At 41.8% G+C, this 22,720-nt stretch overlaps 1 protein-coding gene across 1 annotated transcript in view; it reads right to left on the reverse strand.

Moving 5' to 3' along the window:
• Positions 1–513: 513 nt before the first annotated feature.
• The window catches only part of LOC134156500 (neural-cadherin-like), a 38,860-nt gene continuing 16,653 nt past the window's right edge, over positions 514–22,720 (reverse strand). The window contains exons 14-32 of the mRNA XM_062604580.1: positions 21,399–21,585; positions 21,096–21,239; positions 18,250–18,533; positions 15,655–17,272; positions 14,022–14,115; positions 13,058–13,242; positions 12,197–12,429; positions 10,913–11,190; positions 9,652–9,866; positions 9,230–9,357; positions 8,284–8,411; positions 7,982–8,114; positions 7,702–7,882; positions 4,969–5,135; positions 4,419–4,683; positions 3,509–3,689; positions 2,821–3,074; positions 1,762–1,916; positions 514–1,336 (exon numbers count right to left, since the gene is read on the reverse strand). Coding sequence (XP_062460564.1) covers positions 935–1,336; positions 1,762–1,916; positions 2,821–3,074; positions 3,509–3,689; positions 4,419–4,683; positions 4,969–5,135; positions 7,702–7,882; positions 7,982–8,114; positions 8,284–8,411; positions 9,230–9,357; positions 9,652–9,866; positions 10,913–11,190; positions 12,197–12,429; positions 13,058–13,242; positions 14,022–14,115; positions 15,655–17,272; positions 18,250–18,533; positions 21,096–21,239; positions 21,399–21,585 — 5,232 coding nt within the window. The 3' untranslated portion in view covers positions 514–934. The remainder of the gene's footprint in view (positions 1,337–1,761; positions 1,917–2,820; positions 3,075–3,508; positions 3,690–4,418; positions 4,684–4,968; positions 5,136–7,701; positions 7,883–7,981; positions 8,115–8,283; positions 8,412–9,229; positions 9,358–9,651; positions 9,867–10,912; positions 11,191–12,196; positions 12,430–13,057; positions 13,243–14,021; positions 14,116–15,654; positions 17,273–18,249; positions 18,534–21,095; positions 21,240–21,398; positions 21,586–22,720) is intronic.

Raw genomic sequence — 22,720 nt, forward strand, 5'->3', positions numbered from 1 at the left:
GAAGGGAGTGCTGAAAGCTAGGCACTTTCAGTAGCCAGAGCAGGCTCACAGCTCGGACTAGGCCAAAATGGCTAATCCTTATCCTCTTCCTGCCCATGCACACCTTAATGCCCTACGGAAAGGCAAAGACAACCCATGAAGAAGGACAGGTTCTAATGAAGTCTCGGAAGCAGCTACTTCCTCTCAGCAGTAACTTCTGTCCCCATTTATGCAGCCCATGTCTGTCTATGCCACTCTTAAGCTGCAACTATCCAGGAGCTGGTTCTTAAGTTTTTCAGACATCTCTGTTCCTAAGATATCAATGTCTGGGGAGGAAGCAGGATGATAGCAAAAGCTTTTAACTGTTCCAGTCATCTGCCTGATTTTCTTGAATACAGTTTTATATTTTCAGGCTCACACAGATGGGGCGCCTGTAATAGCGAGCGGGGTGGTGTGTGTGCTGTCAAGGGAGATGACAGGTCAGGAGAATAAGACAAAAACTGACGAGAACCAGGAATTTAAAGTGTTTTTAATATTTGTAATAATTATTTCACAGTCTAAAATGAATACAGTTAGAAAAAATTGGTCTTACCCACCATTACTCACCTGATAGGATTCATATTAATACTAGGGAGAAAGTAATTCAAGTTCTTGCAACCAGGATAATTCTAGTAAGTCACTTTGACCTTCACAAGTAAAAAGCTATATTATAATGCTATTCTATAGAAATCATACGTTCCAAAGTTTTCAAGAAAATTCATGCTTTAAAAGTCTTCTACTGTTAAGTAACTGTACAGTGCATATAAAAAGACCTTTCAGATTGTCGCTCCTTGGAAAAGTGAGTGTATCATACTACTGTAACTAAAAACTTGCATCAAGTTACTTGTTGTACATTACATATAAAAAAGGACGTTTTTGAAAGTAGTGTCCACACGGCAAGTTCCTTTAACTTCAGTTACAAATGTTCATTTGAGACTTTATAGAGTTCTCTAAGCTTGTCAAACTTAGACCCCCACTCTTCGAGGCAATCATAATTTAGAACTTCATCCCCACTACTGGAATCTAAGGAACTAAGGCTCCCTGCTAGAGAGCATTGCCCTTCTAAGCAGTAAACATTAATAGTGTCAGCTGGAAGACTTTGTAGATTGTTGTCTGCATTCCAAATGATTTGAGAAATGTATTCCTTGAGGTCTGGGACACTGATAACAGCTGATGTTGACTGGTTTTGATGTTCATGTTTTGTGAGAGAGTCTCTTTTTGGGCCAGTGAGTGTCCTGAAGTGTGAAGCAGCTGCCCTCAAAGAGAAGTGGGGAATGGTATGAAGAGGTTTCTTCAGTTCATCTATATTGTAAGCATTCTGGAAGATACAAAAGAATGCAAATATCAGAGACAAACAACACAAAAGGAAACAGGTTCCAGAAATAAAACTCAGTGCAACACAAACCTGCATTCTGTGTTTTCTACAGACTGAAGAAAAGAGAGGCCCTAGTTCAAAGGGCTAAGTTCAGATCATACCAAATTCCTCTGCATAGTGATAGCCTTAAGCTAAAGCAAGTACGCTGTGTCCAGAGCAGCCCCCTCAAGGGTAGCCACAGATGACCAGCATTGTGAAAGGTACAGACTGGGTTGCAACATAAGTCTCCCACTCAAGAGTACTTAAGGTAAAAAAAAACAAACAGCCAAAAAACAATTGGATAAGGACAATAAGTTAAATAAGAGGTCTGGGAAATGAAGGTGAGGGGAGGTTGCACTTGCAAAGACTGGATTGAAGCTGCATCATACCTGGTCACGTTCTCCACCACCTTCTTCATTATAATTGAAAACATTTTCTCTAACATCCTCCCAGCTTTCACGCTCTTCAGGAATGTGGTAAATTCCTCCTTTCCGAAACCCTGAACTTCCCCACTGACTCCACACTGTGTAGGAGACTAAGAGTGCTGCAAGAAATAAATGACGTATTTGTTATATGTCATTTGACAAAGTATGATGCATGATTAACAAGTAGTTATATGACTCCAGAGATATTAAATCAACTCTTAGTTTGACAACCAAATTCCAAGGTAAGAAATGCATAATTGTTAATATATAAACAACTTATATTCAGGAATATAAAGAATCATCTATGTATATTACATTATAAACTTCATTAAAAGGGTATTTTACTTACCTAAAGGAATCCATTTAAATAGAAGGCATTTTGGCCAGTCTCTGGCCTTTCACCAATCCTGAGTAAATAAGATACCCAAAGTAAGTAAAACACTGTTTTAATGAAGGTTACAAGTGTAATATAATCATGGAGTCTTTACTATTCTGTGTATGCAGTTTATCAATACGAAAATAGTTTTATCATGTTACTAACTTTTCAGCCAAAGTGCACCTGAAACTGGACACATGGTGAACATCTCTTTCTGCCCTACATTCTTAATGAGGATTCCCTGTTCAGATTATAAACTTTATAGAGCAAGATCTTTCCTTCCTAATGTGTGAATAGCAGGTACTATCTGTAGGCCCCTATCTATTACAAATGTAAGGGCTCAGGGCAGGTGGAAGTTTCAGATGGATATAGCTGCACATAGATTTGCACACATAGAAAGCTCTTACTTAAGAAGGGCTGAAAAAGTTATTGTGAGGGGAGAAGTCCTAAATTTGCTTGAACTGGCTCCAAAGCAAGTAAACTCTATGTGCTGATGCCTGTCTTTAGTATTCGCAAATAAACTCCCAACTAGTGATCTCCAGAAAAAGTGAAACACTGATCACAACATCAAAGGGTAAAGCAGGCTTGATTCAGTGGAGCAAGGTATAAGATCTAAAAGAAACAAAAAAAGGTACTTGCTTTCCTACCTAGGAAGACAAGGAGGCACATGCTGATTGCCAGAATAGAGCCAGAGCTGAGTCCCATGGGTCTTCCTGCCTTCACCTGGCTAATTTCACACCATCGTCCCTTGTAACCTTCGGGGCATTGGCAGATAATCTTGTCTTGGGATTGAGCTACACAGGTACCCCCATTCCTACAGGTCCAGTATCCACAGGGTGATGAGGTACAGTGTCTGAGCCCTGTAAGTTTGTCGGTCATTTCTACTTTCCCAGCTGGACACCTGAACAACAAAAGCAGAAGATATCTTTTAGGCAAGCAAAGCACCTGGAGCTGTATGTTGTGTTGAGCAAAGCTTGTTATGATTTCTTTAAAGCAAATAATTAAAGTCTTTTCAAGCAAAGCAAAAATCCACATTGAGGAACTATATATAAAGTCTAACATAGTGAGCTAGTAGAAACACAAACATTTCTCTCTTACTGGCATGTGATCTTCTCAACATGATAAAAATTGTGGTAGGTTCCATGTCATACTTGCAGGAAAAGGCAAGTTTGGTTCATGATGGGTGATGAGATGGAGAGAATGATTTGTCCTTGGGACGCCTCTCTTTGGCCAGCAGGAGTAGGGAGTTTTACTGCTAAGAGGCAATTTCTTGAACCAAGGTGGAAGGAAAGAACTTCCCAGCTACCCCTGGATAAAAGCAAAGGCTTAATGTACCGGCATTCATATTTCCTCCACAGGTCTACACAAAGGAAAGGGCTGTAACAGGGCTGGCTGCTACAGGCACTGGAATGGCATCCCATCGTGACACCTTGCCGCTTTAGAATTAAGCCAAACTGTGTGCTTTTGCCTTCCACAAGCAGTGGCTGACCATTCAGCTGGACATCACGCATACAACCTGCATCAAAGAGAAATATATTGAGTTAGCAACTTCCCCACCTCAAGCTTAGCCCCCAACACGTATGTAGGAGACCTTAAAGCATTGTACAAAATGTAAAACATTTTTTGAAGAGATCCTTATACTACTCATTTGTTCTGTTTTAGAAGAAGAGCTACAGGATATGTGCTCATGTGCTCTGGCTGATCTACAGAGCAACAATACTCCTCCAGAACAGCTTGGTTGTACCAATGCAATGAATTAGCAGAACTGTGCTATGAATCAGAACAGCTCCACTAATACAATTGTAAAAGTGGGGCTTAATGAGAAGAAACAGAATGGAAAAAGCTGTCTTCCTGAGCCACAATCTTGAAGTCCCAGCACCCCACTCCAGGAAATGAACTGCCTTGCAAATCCTTCTTCTCCTACCAGGAGGTGGTGTGTCTGTTCCTTAAACCCTTTTGAGGCAAAAAGACAGTGAAGATCACAACATGATTTCCCTGCTTGGAGGCTTTGGCATGGGAAATAAAAATCTGAAGTGCTATTTTTTAATATCTGCAGGATACCTTCACTAGAACCAGATACAATGGCAAATAGAGAGTTGCACATTGGCTGTGAGTTCCCTAGTTGAAGAGGGGCATAGTAGCCTCCATGGGAATTCTTACTTGGGTTTCAGACTCTCCAGTACACTCAAAGATGCCTCTTTAAGGCTTTAATTCCTTCATTTTAGGAACCTATCATATCACTTACCTTGGAAATTGCTCTCTGAATGATTGGGAAGGCGGTTTCCTAGCACAATGCTTGCCCACTCCATCTCGAACCATCTATTTGCACCCAAGACAGAGGTCACTTCTTGATCTCCTCCACCACTGTTAACACGCAGGGTAAATTCATTGTTGTAGCGCTCCATGGTCAGAAGAACCCACTGGCCATTGTTTATACGTAATGTCCTCATCCTCAGAGAGTGATTCTTGTCCCCTAAACTGACGTTAACGTTAAAGAAACCCTCAACCACCTAGAGGAAGATGATAAAGACCTTCAGAAACAGAAATGCACTTCTAAATGTAATTACACAGTCCTGCCTAAAGAAATGAACCTGAGTTTTTAAAATGAAAACAGCACTCCTGTTTTTAAGTGCCTTATCCCCAGATATAAATTACTACAAGAAAACTGCAGGACCAGGAATTAACAACTCTTTTATTTACAGGCCACTCTTAAAACTCACATGAACCCTTTAATCAGTTTTCTTCCTACCAATGTCTACCTCTAAGTCTTCCCAGCTGACTTTCGGACTGCTCACCTCCAGTTGGATATAGTCATTCCCACTTGCAGAAGCCAAGCTGAGAAGGGTACTGTGGGAGATACGGGTGCGCACCATCATCTGGATCTGAGTGCTGTGAGTGCTAAGGACGCTTCTTGGCTCATAATGGATCCAACTGTCCCTTCCAAAAGCCCATTCAGGAAGAACTAAGCACAACACACATAAAAACTGAAAAATCTCAGAAATTACTGCTCCCTCAGATCTCTACTGCTTGAGCATTAGCTAGTTCTGAATGAGAGAGTTTTAATTCTTAATAAACTTTGGCATAGTAATGAAGCATCATGGAAAACACCCCTCACACTTCTAAGACAAAAAGAACAAAACAGATACAGAATTTAGGCAGGAAAAGGACAATTAGAGACTGTCTCTAACATTCTGCGTGTCACAAACAGAATCATGTCAGTATTTCATGTTTTAACTAGGGAAAATGCACTGAAATTAATTATTTTCCTGTTAAGCTGGGGAATCCATATGACAGCCACCCAGCAGAGTTTGATCAAGTTGCACTGCACACTTCTGTGGAAATCAAAAAGCACTAAACCACCAAGACCCTGGTGCTCTACGCAGCAGGCACCCAGTTCAGTCTCACTACCTGGCAGCAATCCTAGATCTGCTTGTTCTGAGCACAGCTTTGTTGAAAAAAGAAGTTTATTCTTACCAAGTAAAGACATAGTCCAAGTTAGTTACTAGACAGGAAGAACACTGGGGCATCAACAGCTAATCTGAGGTCACACAAGTAGAAGTCCGAAGAGTGCCGAGCTCATCCTGGGGCATTTAATCTGGTTCCCAGGACATGAAATATGAAATGATCAAGAGACTTAATTTCTGCACTCTTTTTTTTTCCTCTCACTGCTTCTCCTCTCTTTTCTTTCTTGAAGTGTGCTTTCTTTTCTCCTCTAGCTTATTCTCCTCCTAGTATTTTTCTTAACACACTCTTCTTTCTTGTTCACTATGTCTGCAGCTACAAACTCTAGCTGATGAGCAGGAGGTTTTCTTGGGACACTGTCCCCAGTTGTCTGCTCCTTGCTGTGAGCATGGCTCCGCTATTCATAAAGCACCAGCTGAACACCCGCATTTTGCAGCCCAATATATTAGAAGGAGCTGGAAACAATCTTAGTTTTCCTATGACACCAAGTTATGAATTAGGGATTTTGAGTAATTACTTTCTGAGCACTTGGTTTGTCCCACAGTGGTGTGGGGTAAGAGCCAATACAGCACTTAGGTTTGTGAGCCAGCATCCCAAGATAATGCAAAACAGAGTAAAACCTAAATCTAGGCAGATGTTTATAAACCAGTATCATCTGTCCGCGAAATGTTAATACAAATAACTGAACTGTATTAACCACTTATGTGGTTATCATAAATGCTTTAAACAGTGAACACTTCAGGCCTAGAATGTGTCTATTATAATTCTCTGTCCACCCTGTTGGACAGAGAGAGCTTCTGCTAAGTAATTTTTTAAGTCTTGTGTAGCAGATGGAGAAGGAAATAGAGGGTCTGGCTGCCTGCATATGGTATTATTGTTCCATATACAAGAAGTGAGTGAGTCAAGCTGAAGAAATATATGTAATACACCACCAGTCCTGTGTATTAATAACAACACACTGATTCAGTGCTATCTTGCATGCGCTCTTTTCCAGCTGCTCACTGCTGCTCATCCTGACCTGTAGCTCATTCAAACAACAGGACTGAGGCGCTAATTTTCTTCCAGCACTACACAAAGCCCCCAAAGTTACAGGAAACTGGTGCTCATTATAGACTTTTAGATTAACCTCATAATTTGTACCTTGTACCTAGAGGGAGAAGGCAGATACAGGACAGGTTAAGTCCCAGTAAATGCCTGTAACTCACTTCCAATTTCTGCTTCAGAAATGGGTGCTGAAGGTATTAAGATAGGGAGGACAGAGCCAACTTCAGGTGTGCTTCCCCTCTACCTGAACATGGCTGTGTGGGGGCCATGTTAAAGAAGAAGTTAAAGTATTTATTTCCTAAAGTTTGGAATTCTGCTAAGATTCTGCACTGTCTTACTGTGACTCCTAGGTTTTAATTATCCATCCTTGCATGCTTTTGTTCTCTGATACATACTTCATGCTGCTTTTGTACAGGGTAACACATTTGCTGAAGCCAGCCTGATATTATGTCCCCACATGCACCCACTGCTGTGGTCTAGAGGCATTGCACAACCTTCAATTCATTCCAGTGACAGACACAAATGCAATTATCAGAATTTTATAGATGGAAAATTGGGTCTGAGGGTAATTTGAGGGTTATGCCCTCAGGTTTCACAGAAGGAACATACTGAGCTGGCAACCTCATCAGTCTGATAACCACTGCAAGCTGGCAAATAATACCATGTTCATTAGCTACATTTTGTGATCAGTATGATCAGAGGAAGAAGGCACAATGCAGCATGTCTCATCTTTCATCACTGGGAGATAAAATGCTGTGATGAAAAGGACAAAACAACCCATATGACCACTTGCCTCTCCTGCAATGTAAAGCAGGTATCAACAAGACCCCCATCTGGGCCATTAACTTTATTCAGCAAGAATTAGAAGGATCCTTACATTGCTGCAGATCTAAGTCATTCCCAGAGTACTGCATGATCTTATTACACTACTCAATTCAAAGTCATGGCAAATTTTAAAGCAGTATGTTTGCTGCTGTTCCCACTGATCCTCACCATGAATTTCTCCCTAGAACTTGCAGTACCTTTTTCACATGCTGGTCCAGCGTATCCTGGGGAACAGTCACAGTGAAAGAAATCCCAGCCACCAACACACTTGCCATGGGCCCCGCAGGGGGCTGTCCCACCACTCTGACACATTTCATCTGTGAGGACACAGCCAGGAGTACTGTTGGAGGATTCTGCAGGGTGCTCTAAGTCATAGACCTGGAAAAGGACAAAGAGTATCATCACATCAGGTGTCTACAGTTAACAGCAAGACAGTTGACTACAGTTAACTACCAAGACTAGTCTTAGTGGCCCTACCTTGCTGTCAACAATGACGTTGCGTATGCAGCCAACGAACCCTCTGAAGTGCCTTTGTGAACTGTGGTAAGGCAAAGTCTTCTTAACTCCACCCAATTGCAGGGCCTGGTGGCCACTGAAGAGCTTACCCATGCTGAAGGGAAAGGAAGGAAAGAAAGAACCAGTGGCATGCAAAATTCAGCAACTTGGCTGATTCCTCCCTGCTTTTTTCTTAGCTTTTTTGAGTAATTATGTTTCCAGTTCTTGTTTTTTTTTGGGGGGGGTTGTTTGTTTCTTTTTTTTTTTTGGTTGGATTCTTTTACCTTTGAGATCCCACAATCTCTCCAGAGGCTTCACAGGCAGAAAGATCCATTTGGAAGATCTTCTTAACAACACTGTCATTGTCTCTAATGGAGACATTTGTGCAGTGGTCAAGAATCAGCTTCACTTTCTAGAGAAAAACATTATTTAAAACAACTGCATCCAGAGATGTGCATACATTTTAATTACACATTTTCTTTCACTTAGCATGAGGGGAATAGTAACTAGCAATGATGGTGCAGGAAACTTCATGAAGATAATAGAACACTTCCATATACTAATCTGGAAGGGTATTGCGCATGGTGTATAACTAAGGAGCCATACAAAAGAAAGACCTGACTCTACTAGGACCATGCCAAATCACACAGTAGAGGCAAGATGGGGTTTTCTTGCACTTTTCTGCCAGATTAGAACTCAGAGAGACAATCTAGCAGAGTAGATGGTCTGCCAGGCTCCCCAGCCCAGATCCTGACATGCCCCCCAGCTTGTCTTATTCAGGAGAGGAAAAGGGAGCCTAGCTTCACCAGTGTTATATCAGCAAGATGTTCTCCCTACACAAAAGCATGTCTGTCTCCTTTGTGCTGCATGTCTAAGGTCACTTGGTGGGGCAGGATTTCCTGCTCAGAGAAATTAAGGATATTTCACCCAATCAATCCAGGAAACATTTAACCAACCCCTGGATTGTCACAGCTCTGAAGTGACATAGATAGGCTCATTAAACAAAGGGATTAGCAGGGCCAGTTTCAAAATTGTATTGGACTTCTCCAGACCTTGTTCTGCTTCACTGCTTCAAGACTTAAGGGGACATCTGAGCTGACAGGCTTCAATCCTTGCTATTGCAGAGGTGGTGAAAGACTGGTTGATAGAAGAGTTCTACAGAAGGGAGAAAGGATTTGAAAGGAATAACTAGGTTCCTGCTTCCAAAGGATTGCCCATATTTACACTTGCCTTTCCATCATTTATAATATTAATATTGTGCCAGCGGCGATCTGCAACATTAACTTTTGGTGACAGCTGCAGGAAAAGCTCACCAAAGCTGTGGCTCACAGTCAGCGATGGGACACCACCAGAAAGCTCTGCAAAGGAAAGACTCTTATTGGGTATGCACTAACCATGTTCCCACTCCAACTCTGTTGAAACAACTGTTGCTGTTAGATTTTATTTGGAGGAGTTCTTTATACAGCTTAAAAAGTCCAACTTCCAGCACAGTGACACAGGACACAAATTGGGCATACTGACAAGTTATTCTGCATTCTCTTTATTCTCCATAAGTAAATTACTGAACCTTACTTAAAAAAAAACCTATCAACTGTAAGTAGAATCTCACCTTCACACAAGCACAAAGAACAAATACTCTCTAAAGTGCTAACCTAAAGCAAGGAAATCTTCCTGTTCTCCAGGCTGCCCTTGTGCCACTGGTCCATGGTACAACAGAAGGCCATCAGCAACTTCGGTGATAAACTCTAAGGAGATGCGGCTCTCAAAGCAAGGCTTAAGAGGAGGGAACCAGGCATAACCGTGGCCTCTGAAGCTGTGTTTTGTCTGCTGGCAGTCTGGTCCATGGAAATTTGCAGAACATTTGCATCTATTAAGAAAAATAAAAGCAAAAATCCTCCATCCAAGCAGAAGTCACAAAAGGCTCTTCCCACAGTAGGAGACTCCACTTTAAACATGGGAGCCCATGTTGCTTAGACCATAGCATGGGTTAAGCACAAGCAAAACTCCCATCAAAAAATGTTTCCTATTGACCTGCTTTACAAACACAATTTAGCTTTAGTTCTAGATGATAATATGTCTGTGCAAGTATATTCTGTGAACAAATGTCAGACCCATTACAAAACACATGAAAACCTCTAATCTCTTCATAAAAGAATTAAAAAGAAACCCACTTTTAACTAGGCTTAGTTATCAGCTTGTTTAAAGACTTCATAAAGTTGACAGGGAAATCAGAGGAATCATAGAACACCAGGTTGGAAGGGACCTCAAGGATTGTCTCGTCCAACCTTTCTTGGCAAAAGCACAGTCTAGACAAGATGGCCCAGCACCCTGCCCAGCAGAATCTTAAAGATGTCCAATATTGAGGAATCCACCACCTCCCTCGGGGAGATTATTCTAATGGCTGATTGTTCTCGTTGTGAAAAATTGTCCAACTGGAATCTCCCCAGGAAAGCTGTGGGATGCTAATGTCCAGAAAAAGTGAGAAGAGTTGGGACTGTCATAGATCTTGACATCTCCACTCTTACTGCAAGCTGCTTGCTGGTTTATTTTCTTTACACTATCAAAAAGAGGTGCTTGGGGTTCTTTCCTTAATATGCTGGGGATTCTGTAGAAAAGAGTAATCACAGCATGACAATAACAGAACTTGTGAGGGGGAAACTAAAGGAGTGACAGAAATGGGCAGGAGAGCAGGGAGTTCCTGCTTCCCAGAGTTTTCCCAGAGACTCACAAACCTGGGCATCTACCTGAAAATAGAGGTTTGTTTGCAAGACCCACACATGAAGTATAACAAAACTCAGATCTGCCACAGTGAGAAGATATGCAGTGATGCCTCCTCAAGATTCCAGTCCATCCTCCTTACAGGATGCTGAACTGGAAGCATTCTGTTTGCACACCAGACAGAGCTTTACCAACCTGTAGCCCAAATTAGTATCCACACAAGTGCCACCATTGAAACAAGGGTTTTTCTGGTATGAGGAGCAAGAGAGATGAGGGCTCTCCCGAGCTGCACAGCCACATAGGGCATGACTCAGGACTGTCACAGACACCAGTGAAATCCCTCCAGCTGTGGTTATTGTTGGCATATGACTCCATTCATGCGTGCTGATGCATCCGCTGCTATGAGTGCAGTTTGCAGTCACACATTCATCAATGCTAATCTGAGTGATATTTATATCCAGGATGTTTTCCAGCTGTGGAGAACAATCAGTTGCATTCATGTGACTTTTCCACAGAAAGGAAACTCACAGATGACAGCAATGAAAATACCAAGCCTTATTTATTTTCAAAACTCGTTGCTGTGCTGCCCTTCCAACATCTACCTCACCATATCCAGATGAAGGCAGTTCACCCTGGCATCTGTTAGGGACAAAGCCTTGGTGTACAAGTCAATTATAGCTTGAGCAAGCACTTAGAGGACAAAAATATCATATTCCTCCAAAGCTGATGGATATTAACCACTGATGGTTCTGATGGATTATTCACATAGCATCTGAACTGTATTTTTAGTTTAGATTTACTGGGATGGGTGGACAGGCATTGGCCAATGTAGAAATACCTTTCCTGGCAAGAGTGAATTGGTAATGCAACACTGCTCCTAAACATAACTCATATTTCAGCCTCTGTTTACCAACAGACACATTTCCAACAAAGAGAGTTATGTAACTCTTATCAATACATTTTTTGCAAGAGGGACAGGAACTTCACTAAATTGTCAATGCACATTTACACCCTGGTTTTCCACTGGAGAAACCACTCGGGAGAGTGATTATTTTACTGCTTTGCTCTCTTCACTCAGAAAGTTGGAACTTTTGACTGGTTTGTGAGTTTCAGCTGCAGAACATTCCTGTGTAAAGGACTAAAAACTGAAACATTTAAACACTGTAGAAAGGCAACAGCCAAATATATACTTCATTGAGAGTTTTACAGTCTTTTCAATAGGAAAAATATGTTCACATTCCTAAAAGCTCATTATGTTTGGGTGACTTAATTTGTATTTATAGGCTGGCTTTTAAAATATTCACATTTGAGACTTCTAATATAAGTGCCAAAGGACTATTTGGATTTACTGATTAAAACTATACATTTTTCTCAGACACTACCCCCTCAGTCATTCTAACTATGCACTAGGCAATGGATATTATCTGAATAGACACAATGAGAAGGTGCTGTGGTTTCATATGTAGCATCAATACTCACCCATGCTCTGGAGGCTGCTACATTGCCATTAAGCTTTTCTGCTTTGTAATAAGGGGGACCATAAACTGCAAACCAAACATCAACCCCTGGGGTTTGACTTGGGCTATTTAATACACTGAAAATGTGAACGTTTTCCAGTTGGACTGATACAATTTCTGCAAGGAGCTTCTTCATCTGGTAGTATTTACTCTGTTTTTCAGAGGATTGGGATATGAACTCCTCTGGAGTGATATCTGTAATAAAAGTTAAAAGCCTGACAAACATATATCTTGCAACTGTTGTAGCAGTAAAAGGGAGGAGCACCACAGAATAAAGATTTAGGTTGCAGAAAACAGACTTAACTACAAATTCAGGAGTATTTTCATTTTTAGACCTGAAATTTTCCATGCTGCTTTCTGTTCAGGGTTTGAAGCTTCTTTTGTCTGGGTTTTTTTCTGGGTTGTTCTGAAGCTTTTCAACTCATTAATTTCCTTTCTTTTATTATTCTTTTAAATAAAAAAAAATGTTTAAGAAGACTTTACTTTTGCACAGAGGTTGAAACAATTTGGGAAATTTCAGGCAGACATTTGTTCAAATAAAGATTTTTTTCTGATATACAAATTGCTGTTTTGTTAAAAAGTTGGTGTAGAAATCTTTCATCTGTTTTTCTTGTCTCTCTGACAAGCATTTCTTGCTGTCTTTTTTCTCCATAGATGATTCTTCATATGCAGTTTCAGAGGACCATGCAAACAAAGATGCATTTTCAAACCCTTGCTTAGAAAGCGCTCATCCCATGTCTAAGAGCATTAGAATTCTAAGTAACATAGCAGTAACATTAAAGAGGTAGATTTCAGTATTATGATCCTATTTCATATTGCTTACCTTTTATTCGTATAGAACCAGCATTATGGAGGGCATCATCCTTGATTTCCTTCACTACAACTTTTACAGTTGAGACAACATCTGGCCAGACTCCGTCAATGACTCTGACTCTTATGTTGTATGTTCCTGATGGGATTCCTTCTTTAATAGTCAGCAAACCTGAGTTATCATTGAGGATAAAGTACCTGTAATAAGAGTTAAGCCATGGAACAAGCTGAAAGAAGTTCAAAAGCCAAGTAGTAATTATCATTACTGATGTTTTTTCTGATCTACTTCATTTTGGGAAAGCTATCAGAGAAAGCAGATGTGTTCCCTCATGAAGGATCAGAGCAAATCAGAACATTTTACATTGCATTCTGTTGGCTCCTAATGACTCTTCACCAGTATATCCAGAAAGTTTCTTCCTGATTCTATGCCATATTAACTGTGTGGGGAGACTCAGGCTACTACAGCCATAACTTTGCAAACCGTGCAAACTCATAGTTTAGATACACCCACTGAGAGTGACACCTCTGTCAAAACCTTAGAATGGCACATGTACATCTCAACCCTGGTCATAATCCAGACACTTTGGTACAAATACAGCCAATACAAATAAGGTCTTAAAACCAATGGTGGCATGAAAACACCAGCTCTTCAGGAGCTAGGATGAAGGAGAATGGTAGTGGGTATTTTTTCTGTAGTAGCCCTCTGATACTGATTATGGGTATGACTGTGAACAGGGATTTATAATGGTGTTCTAGGCCATCAGGAAATGGGAAGTGGATGAGTTTGGTATGCAGCATTATTTACTGCAGTCTCATACTCAGAAGGACTTTGGTAGAGCTACACACAAGCTTCTAACCAACAAAATGCTTTTGCACACTTGTTTTCAAAAAAAGGTGCTTTAAATACTTTTAATGGTTTTGTGTGTGGACAAGTTTTCCATACATTTCACCCAACTCCCATTTTTCTTTCCAAATACCTTGATGTTTTCCCTTCAAATTGGTAGATTTTGTGATCCCAATCATCTTCGTCAGGGGCACTGACCTGGCCCAGTACAGTTGTGGGAAGGATACCTAAAAAAACACAGCATGTAAGTGGTACAATCAGACCTCTCATGAGTACACAAACAGGTTGGCCATTCTGGTTTTACTGGTTTGTCTTAAGTCTAAAACCTCTACAAAAACCGGTTGTGATAGTTCCCGAGAGAAAATGTGCATCAGTTTGCAAATACCGTATGGTGTGTCACTTATTGTGTATTTCCTGTATGGCTACATAGATTTAATTCAACTGGTGACTGCAATGAAAAGCAGTGGAAAGGAAAAAGGAAAAGCCACCTTTGAGGAAAGATGTAAGAGGTATTTGGAATTACTGATTTTCACTATTTTGACTGCAGCATTTTACAGGGCAGTTTAGAGAGGAATTGGGGTTTGGCAGGATAAACAACCAAAATACCGACTGGGTTCTAAAGGGCAAAAAACAATAGCAATTTGGAGGGAATGACAGCAAGATAGAGATGTCCAAACTACAGTAACTAGGCTTGTTTTTGGTAGATGGTGAGACTTTGGGATGAAATGAAAAGCAGCATGCATTCTGATAGTTTTGCATTCTCTCAGCAAGGCTCTCAAATTAGTATTTTTCTGTTTTACAAAAGCTGTTTCTGAAGGAAAGGCCCACAGGTATCTGAATTCACAGATCTACTGAGTAAAGAATCAAGGATCACAAAGATGAGAAAAAATACAGGACTTCACCTTGTGAAAAGGAACAGCATAAACCCTGACAACTGAGGGACTTCATGCAAAAAGGAGAGAAACCTGTACCCCTCTGACAACTACGGCAACATTCACTGGATATTTTGTAGGAAGCAGTTCAGGATGCCCTTGACTCCCACATTATATAAATGTAACATACAGTCTCTCCTTAAGATTTTAAATAACCAAATATCTGAAGACTTGAATAGTCCCTCCCAGAAATTAACAGTACAGATGAGTTTAATCTTTAAAGAGGTAGCTAATTTAAGGTCAAAGAAAAGACCCGGTACTCAGGCTACAAGCAGAGTACATTCACAGAAAATTCCCCCATAACAGCATTTGTCAGCAAAAGGCTTATATGAATGTCTCAGGCAGTTTACACAAGTTCAGCTTATGTGTATTTACTAAAACTGACTTGCAGTCTGAAGGACGAAAAAGGTTTAAGGAAGAGGAAGAAGGTTCTCAGCAGACTCATCACTTGTCAGCAACATTATGAATTTTGTTATTTTTTTCACCCTGAAATGTTAATGCATCTGAAACTGCATCTGAAAACCAGAGACCATTACTCATTTGATAAACACGCATGGAATAGCAACCAGTTATGCACTTCCATCAAGGTTGACTCAGTTTCTTCCACAAACCAAATGGCCCATGGTCTGTGCACCCCCTCGCCACACCCCCTCACACCCCCTGCCCCCCCCCCCCCGCCCGCACCCCCACTGCTCTCAGGTGGGGCTTAAGGAAACTTCAATAGCATCTCTAAGATCTTAGCTTATGTGGAATAGGACAGAGTCCTGTGCATCTCATAGCTGCTTCTTTGGTCTTACTGTCACACGTGGAAGCAAGCATCAGGAAGTAATTTACCATCATAGATGTAAATGAGACATTCCATGTAGCCAGCAGAATGTGGGTGGTCATTTTGGTCCCCAATATTTACGGTCAGTGTGTTGGTAGAGCTCATTGGCGGGATTCCACTGTCTGTGATCAGGATGGGCAGGTAGAACACCTTCTGCACTTCCCTGTCAAAGGTACACAGCGCGGTGAGCAAGGCACTTCCATTGTGGAAGTCCTGCAAGTTGAAGTTAGTCAGACTATCAAAATCACTGAGAAGGTGAAAGGAGAAAGGTGCTCCATTAGCAGCAGTGTCTCGGTCTGTAGCATACAGCAATGTAGAGGTCTCGTTCATTTGGACAGCCTGTGGAGCAGGTGTATTTTCCCAGACCACTGGATTATAATGAGCTTCAAACTCTGGCCCATTGTCATTTATGTCCTGCAGAGTGACTAAAACAGTGGCACTGCCAGTCAGAGGGGGTTGCCCCATATCAGTCGCAATGACAATGAGCTGGTACTGTTTCACCATCTCATGATCCAGCAGTCCTGCAACCATCACCCACCCATCACTAGCCACAGAGAACTGGCCATCTGGATCAGACTTGTTTAGTAGGTGAAAAGAAAACCTTCCATTCAGGCCAGAATCCAAGTCAACAGCAGAAACCTGAACAACTTTGGTGCCAACTGGTGCATCTTCTCCCAGTGCAGCTACTTCATAGAACTTAGGGTAGAAAACAGGAGCATGGTCATTGGAGTCCTCCACATAGATCACACAGTGAGCGGTGCTGAAGAAATCCATGTCCTCTGCTTTCACAGTCAAATTGAACACCCTCTCATGGGGCTTCTCAAAGTCAATCTGCTTTCGTAGCCTGATAAACCCACAGTTGTTGACTTCATCCGTTTCTATGGAGAACTTGCGATCATTGTCCCCATCAAGGATGCTGAATGTCACCATGGCATTTTCTCCCTCATCTCTATCCACAGCAGACACTACTGCCACCTCAGTGTTAATACTTGCATTCTCAGAGACAAATGCTGTGTAGATCCTTTGCAGGAAGACTGGAGCATTATCATTTACATCGGTCACCAAAATAGTGGCGGTGCCTGTCCCAGTGAGCCCTCCTCCATCTCTGGCCTCAACCACAAGTAGGTACTTGTCTTCCTTCTCCCGATCTAGTGTCCCAAGCACTGTATAGATGGTACCACTAACTGAGTCAATTGAGAATAAGTTCAGATTAATTTCATTTTGGACGTTCTGAATAATGCTGTATGTTAGCACAGCATTCATAGCAGCCTTTGGGTCATCAAGGTCCACTGCTGTCATTTCTGTGACAGGAGTGTCTGCTGGAGAATCCTCAGGGATGTGGCCCATGAAACAGCCATCCACCACACAGAGGAAAAGGGGTGCATTGTCATTCACATCCCTCACTTCTATGATCACATCTGCAAAGCCAGTCAGCCCCTCTCCGCTCTCATCCGTTGCAAGGACAAGAAAGTGCCACGTTGATCGCTTCTCACGGTCTAACCTTTTATTTGCACTGATCTCACCTGTGTTCTCATCAATGCTGAATTCAGTGCTGGCTCCCTGTCCATGCAGGGAATAATTAATGGCATTTTGATCAGCCACTTGGTCAGGGTCTGTTGCAGAAACCTGGAACAAGCCACAGCAGGTAAGTGTTTATGTAAAAGAAAAGAGCAAATTACTGTTCTTTTATTGATGGCAGTTGGTATTGTGCAGGCTAAACAAAGAGCATGTATTTTAACAGCAAACATCTATTGGTTTGAGTCATTCGGGTCAAGTACTCTTTCAACAAACATCATGCATAGCCTGGAGAAACAAAAAGACATTTAGACAGACTAATATATTCTACTTCCCAGTGTATTTTGGAAAGATGAGATGATAACTTCAAGAAGAAGCAAGTGGAAGTAATAACTGATCTGCTGTGCAAATGTTTCTTGTGAAACTCTTTGGTGCTGGAATACAAAGGCAAACAGCATCTGTTTCTCTCTGAGTGAACAGAAAGCTTTAAAAACAGTGTGGCCTTACAGTCAAGCTTATTATCAGCACAGGCCAGAGAGAACTTACAGCTCCTGATTTGCATCTCAGGATTGTTTAGGAGACTGCTAGCTAGGACAACAAAGCAGTCCACATGCCAGAGACTGCTCTAACACCAAAATAATGAAGATGATCAAGTTTGAGTCAAAGAACAATTCCTAGTAATGTTTATTTGGTAGTATAAATGTAGCCAAAAAGTCTGTGACTTAAATGCATGAGGTATATGTGATAACCACACTATGCTCATATAGTTACTCAAAATATGCTGACTCTGCTTTGCAGAGGAAAGCTATCACGTTTTTCAACATTTAGAATCATAAAATCATTTAGGTTGGAAAAGACCTTTGAGATCGTCCAGTCCAACCGTTATTTATGCTGGTCAAGGGAGCAGGTACACCACGTAAATTCAACCAGGCTTTCTTTATTCTCTTCTTTACAGAATGTTGCTAGCTAAATCCTAATACCAGGGCTCAGTGACCCTAAATAAACTATCTTTTTGGGTTTCTATGAATGGATGGGATTGAGCTTAACAAAAAGTCAGGTTTTGCCCTGCTTTGTGCTTATTGCTTTACCTTTAGAACAAATACAGGCAGATCTGTGAGCTCCTCCAAGACACTGCCCTGGTATTCATGTTGAGTGAAGACTGGTGCTTCATCATTCTTATTGACAACATTGATGATGATAAGAGTGTGGTTTTCCCATTTTCCATCAGAAGCTACAAGCCGGAGCTCATAATGTTGTTCTTGTTCATAATCCAGAGACTGAGCAATGAAGACAGTTCCAACCTCAGGTTCCACATCAAAAACTCCTTTCACATTTCCTGACGTGATCTGATACCTTAGTTTAGCATTTGCACCTACAGCAGAAAGCAAATGATCACTGCCTGTTCACTCTCTGAATACACCGTCCAGCTGTACATAGTGAACATGTATCCAAGAGAAACCGTACTTGCCCAGGCTGTTACAGTGTGTGTGGGAGATAAAACACAGACATAGACACAAACAGAATGGTCCATGTATGCAATTTGAAGGGTTTGTGTGTGCTAAATTGGGTGTTAGGTCTGCAGTTATATTTAGAAATATAATTTGCAGACACATAAGCCTTTTTATTGACAATGAAGGAATTGTGTGTCTCCGATTTATTGTGTGTTCATTTGCCAATAATAAAATAACATACTATTAAAATACTAGAAGCTAGTTTTGCTCAATATTTCCTAAGCCTCTCATTTCAAATGCCAATATTCCTTAACTTTATTTCTTTAACCACTGGATGGTGCTAAAATATAACAGAATTCTTATTTTGAGCAAGAATTCATCTTGGAAGAACATTTAACCTGTATAACAGCAGTTGTTTGATTGCTGCAAAATCTTTAGTAACAAAAACCCATGTTTACATGTTTGAAAAGAGAAAAAACACAAACATGACATTGAATTTCAAGATAGAAAGTAATTTCCCAAATGAAATAGGTGAACTGCTAGGAGTAGAGAGAATGTTCAGCATTTTAAGTTGTGAGTCAGCTGTGGATGAGAAGACTAGAGCAACATGGACAGCAAGAAAGCGAAAAGGCTGTGCCCAACATTAGTGCTTGGAAGAGCTTGGCTGCAGCATGAGTTTGAGCATCACTTGCTAGTCATTTTTCCCAATTCGCTCAAGTGCAGCAGCCAGTTTTAAATGTCCTCTTTACTTCTCCAACATAGACACCAAGAGGCACAGGCCACTGAAAGAAATGGTCAACTCCTATCTGCTCCCAGCAACATGTTCCTCTGGTGCTCATTTGGGCTCTGTCACCACTGCATCAGCTTGCCTTCTTTTTTTCAATGGGTTTGTTTTTCTCCAGCAGGTTGAGCTGGACCAGCTCATGAAAGGAGCAAAAAAGGCACAGGAGAAGCAAAGACAGGAAATGACTGGTGGTGCATGTTCTTATAGAATCATAGAATCGTTAGGGTTGGAAAGGACCTTAAGATCATCTAGTTCCAACCCCCCTGCCGTGGGCAGGGACACCTTACACTAAATCTTATCACCCAAGGCCTCGTCCAACCTGGCCTTGAACACTGCCAGGGATGGAGCATTCACAACCTCCCTGGGCAACCCATTCCAGTACCTCACCATCCTAACAGGAAAGAATTTCCTTCTTATATCCAACCTAAACTTCCCCTGCTTAAGTTTTAACCCATTACCCCTTGTCCTGTCACTACAGTCTCTAAAGAAGAGTCCCTCCCCAGCATCCCTATAGGCCCCCTTCAGATACTGGAAGGCTGCTATGAGGTCTCCATGCAGCCTTCTCTTCTCCAGGCTGAACAGCCCCAACTTCCTCAGCCTGTCTTCATACAGGAGGTGCTCCAGTCCCCTGATCATCCTCGTGGCCATCCTCTGGACTTGTTCCAACAGTTCCATGTCCTTTTTATGTTGAGGACACCAGAACTGCACGCAATACTCCAGGTGAGGTCTCACGAGAGCAGAGTAGAGGGGCAGGATCACCTCCTTGGACCTGCTGGTCACGCTCCTTCTGATGCAGCCCAGGATACGGTTGGCTTTCTGGGCTGCAAGAGCACACTGCTGGCCCATGTTCATTTCCTCATTGACCAACACCCCCAAGTCCTTCTCCGCAGGGCTGCTCTGAATCTCTTCTCTGCCCAACCTGTAGCTGTGCCTGGGATTGCTCCAACCCAGGTGTAGGACCTTGCAGTTGGCATGGTTGGACCTTGCACTTGGCATGGTTCTTGGACTGGCTCAGCCCATCTGGTCTCACCACACTGCAGGGGCAGTTTCGCACCATCAGAGCTGATATAAGTGTGAGCTCAAAAAGAAGGCCTGGCTTTTTGGTTTTTCTCATGCCTTATTCCTCCCTTCTCCCTACCTTAATTTCTGGCCATGTCATCTTCCACTGTTGTCACATTCTTCCACAAGCATATTCAGCCCACTAACTCACAAAAAAGCACACAGGTTTGAGTTTCTTGCAATAGCAGTACGTAAAAGTGGCTCCCAGGGAGATCTGGAAAGCACAGGAGTCAGCACAAAGCAAGCAAATGCTCAGGAGTCAGTTACAGCATGGTTGTGGCTCCAGGTGATTCCTTTCTGCCTCAGAGAGATTGTATGTTAGCTTAACTTATTTGCATTACATGGTTTAGTGTGAGGTGTCCCTGCCCATGGCAGGGGGGTTGGGACTTGATGATATTAAGGTTCTTTCCAACCCAAACCATTCTATGATTCTATGATTCTAACTTTGCCCTGTGAACATGAGCACCTAAAAAAGGAAATCTCTCATATGCCCAGAACGTCTTTCCTCACTTTTACAAATGCTTGAAATGCTTGATCATCTCCTGGATGCAGAGATTTGTTTGCCCATGAAGGATGTAGCCCTAAACACAATGCACAGTAGTACTAGGAGGACTTGAAAAGACAAGCAGGATCCACTCACCCTCATCTTCATCATCTGCTGTTGCTGTCACAACAGGACTTCCAACATCCCTGTCCTCATCTATGCTGACCTCATACACTGACTGAGGAAAAGCTGGAGCATTGTCATTCACATCACTGACAAAAATCCGTATGTAGGCTGTGTCTAAGGAAACAGGAAATGCAAGAGGAATATGCAGACTGGAAATGGCGGTGGAGTACCTTGTTGTATACCAGGCAGCTCACATACCCCTAAGTCTAGAAGAGTTAAGGAACCCAGTCTCTGATATCTTTTACCCAATGTATACTTCCTTACTATTTTTACCTGTGTTGGGCTGTCCATGAACCCCAGGTCTGGCAGATTCTGAAGAGTCCTGAGACTGAACTTCAATCAAGTAAGATGCTCTTTTCTCTCTGTCAAAAGATGCATGGGTGGAAATAATTCCTGTCTCAGGCTCAATGTTGAAGAACTTGTAATCCTCACTAGCATCTTTCAGTATTAAGTAGTGAACCTAAAAAGGAATAGTTAGAGTGGCTGCGTTTTCCACTTTCATTTGTATATCCAAGTGCTGTGACTTTCCCCAGTGGCCTTCTGGGTCTGTCTGCGGAAAGACTCTGAGGAAAGACCGTCCATCTAGACATAATTTTTCTAAGTTTTTTGCCCATTTTGATATAAAAACCAGAATTCTCCAGCAGAATAACATCTGTATTAGTGATATCAAAGCCCATCAACCTCAGTATCTAATCTCCAACAGTGGCCAGTAAGAGCAGTTAAGAAAGATCACTAATAACCGAAGGACAGAGAATGTATGGAATAACATCTTCCCTGGTGTCTCCTCAGCTTCTAGAAACCCATTGTGCTTCTGATCTCAAAAAAAAAAACCCAGGGCTAGCAGAGTTTGGGTCCTGTTCAACAAATGAACAAATGAAAACCTCCACTGATGAAAGCTGATGAAAACTATCCACATTTATCCCTTTAACAAAGGTCTGGCTTCCTCTTCTGAAAAAAACACATTTCCACCCCTACCTTGAAGTCATGCCCAGAGCACCACTAGGCACTTCTACCACACAGGTTGCTCTTCAGAAGTTGCAAAATAACAGTGACAGAGAGGAGACCTCTACTAGCCAGAGCTCCCCGCCAGAGAAGTTAGTAGGATTTTTGGGAAAGGCTCAGGAAAATGCACAGAAAATTAGCAGGTTCCTTCATAACACAGCTTTTTCCTGGGGTTGGGTCATTAGGACAGTGACGGTCAAATGTTGGTTTTACCAATCATTTGACCAGTGATGGTGAAATGAAATGTTATTTAATTGACCATATTTAAGTGGCTGTGTTTAACTGACCGTAACCACTGTCACTGAAATGCCAAAGTGGCATGAATATGGAAGCATGTCCTGCAACCACCTCCTGACATGTCTTGTCATGGGAGCAACCCTGAGAATCATGCACCAGTTCTTTGTCATGGTTGCTGATTAAGATAAGATGCTATGATGCAGGATCACAAGATCGTGAACAGCAATATTATATACATTGGGTATATGCTAGACAACTACTTGACAAGTGCTGTATGAAGTGTTTGTGGCTCATTACCCTGTCATCTGCTGTCTGCGTACTCTCACTAATACTAAAACCTATTGGGAAGAAAAGAA

The sequence above is a fragment of the Pezoporus occidentalis genome, unplaced genomic scaffold (genome assembly GCF_034315485.1).
Source record: "Pezoporus occidentalis ecotype Australia unplaced genomic scaffold, CSIRO_AGI_Poc_V1 ctg87, whole genome shotgun sequence".
NCBI lineage: Eukaryota > Metazoa > Chordata > Aves > Psittaciformes > Psittacidae > Pezoporus > Pezoporus occidentalis.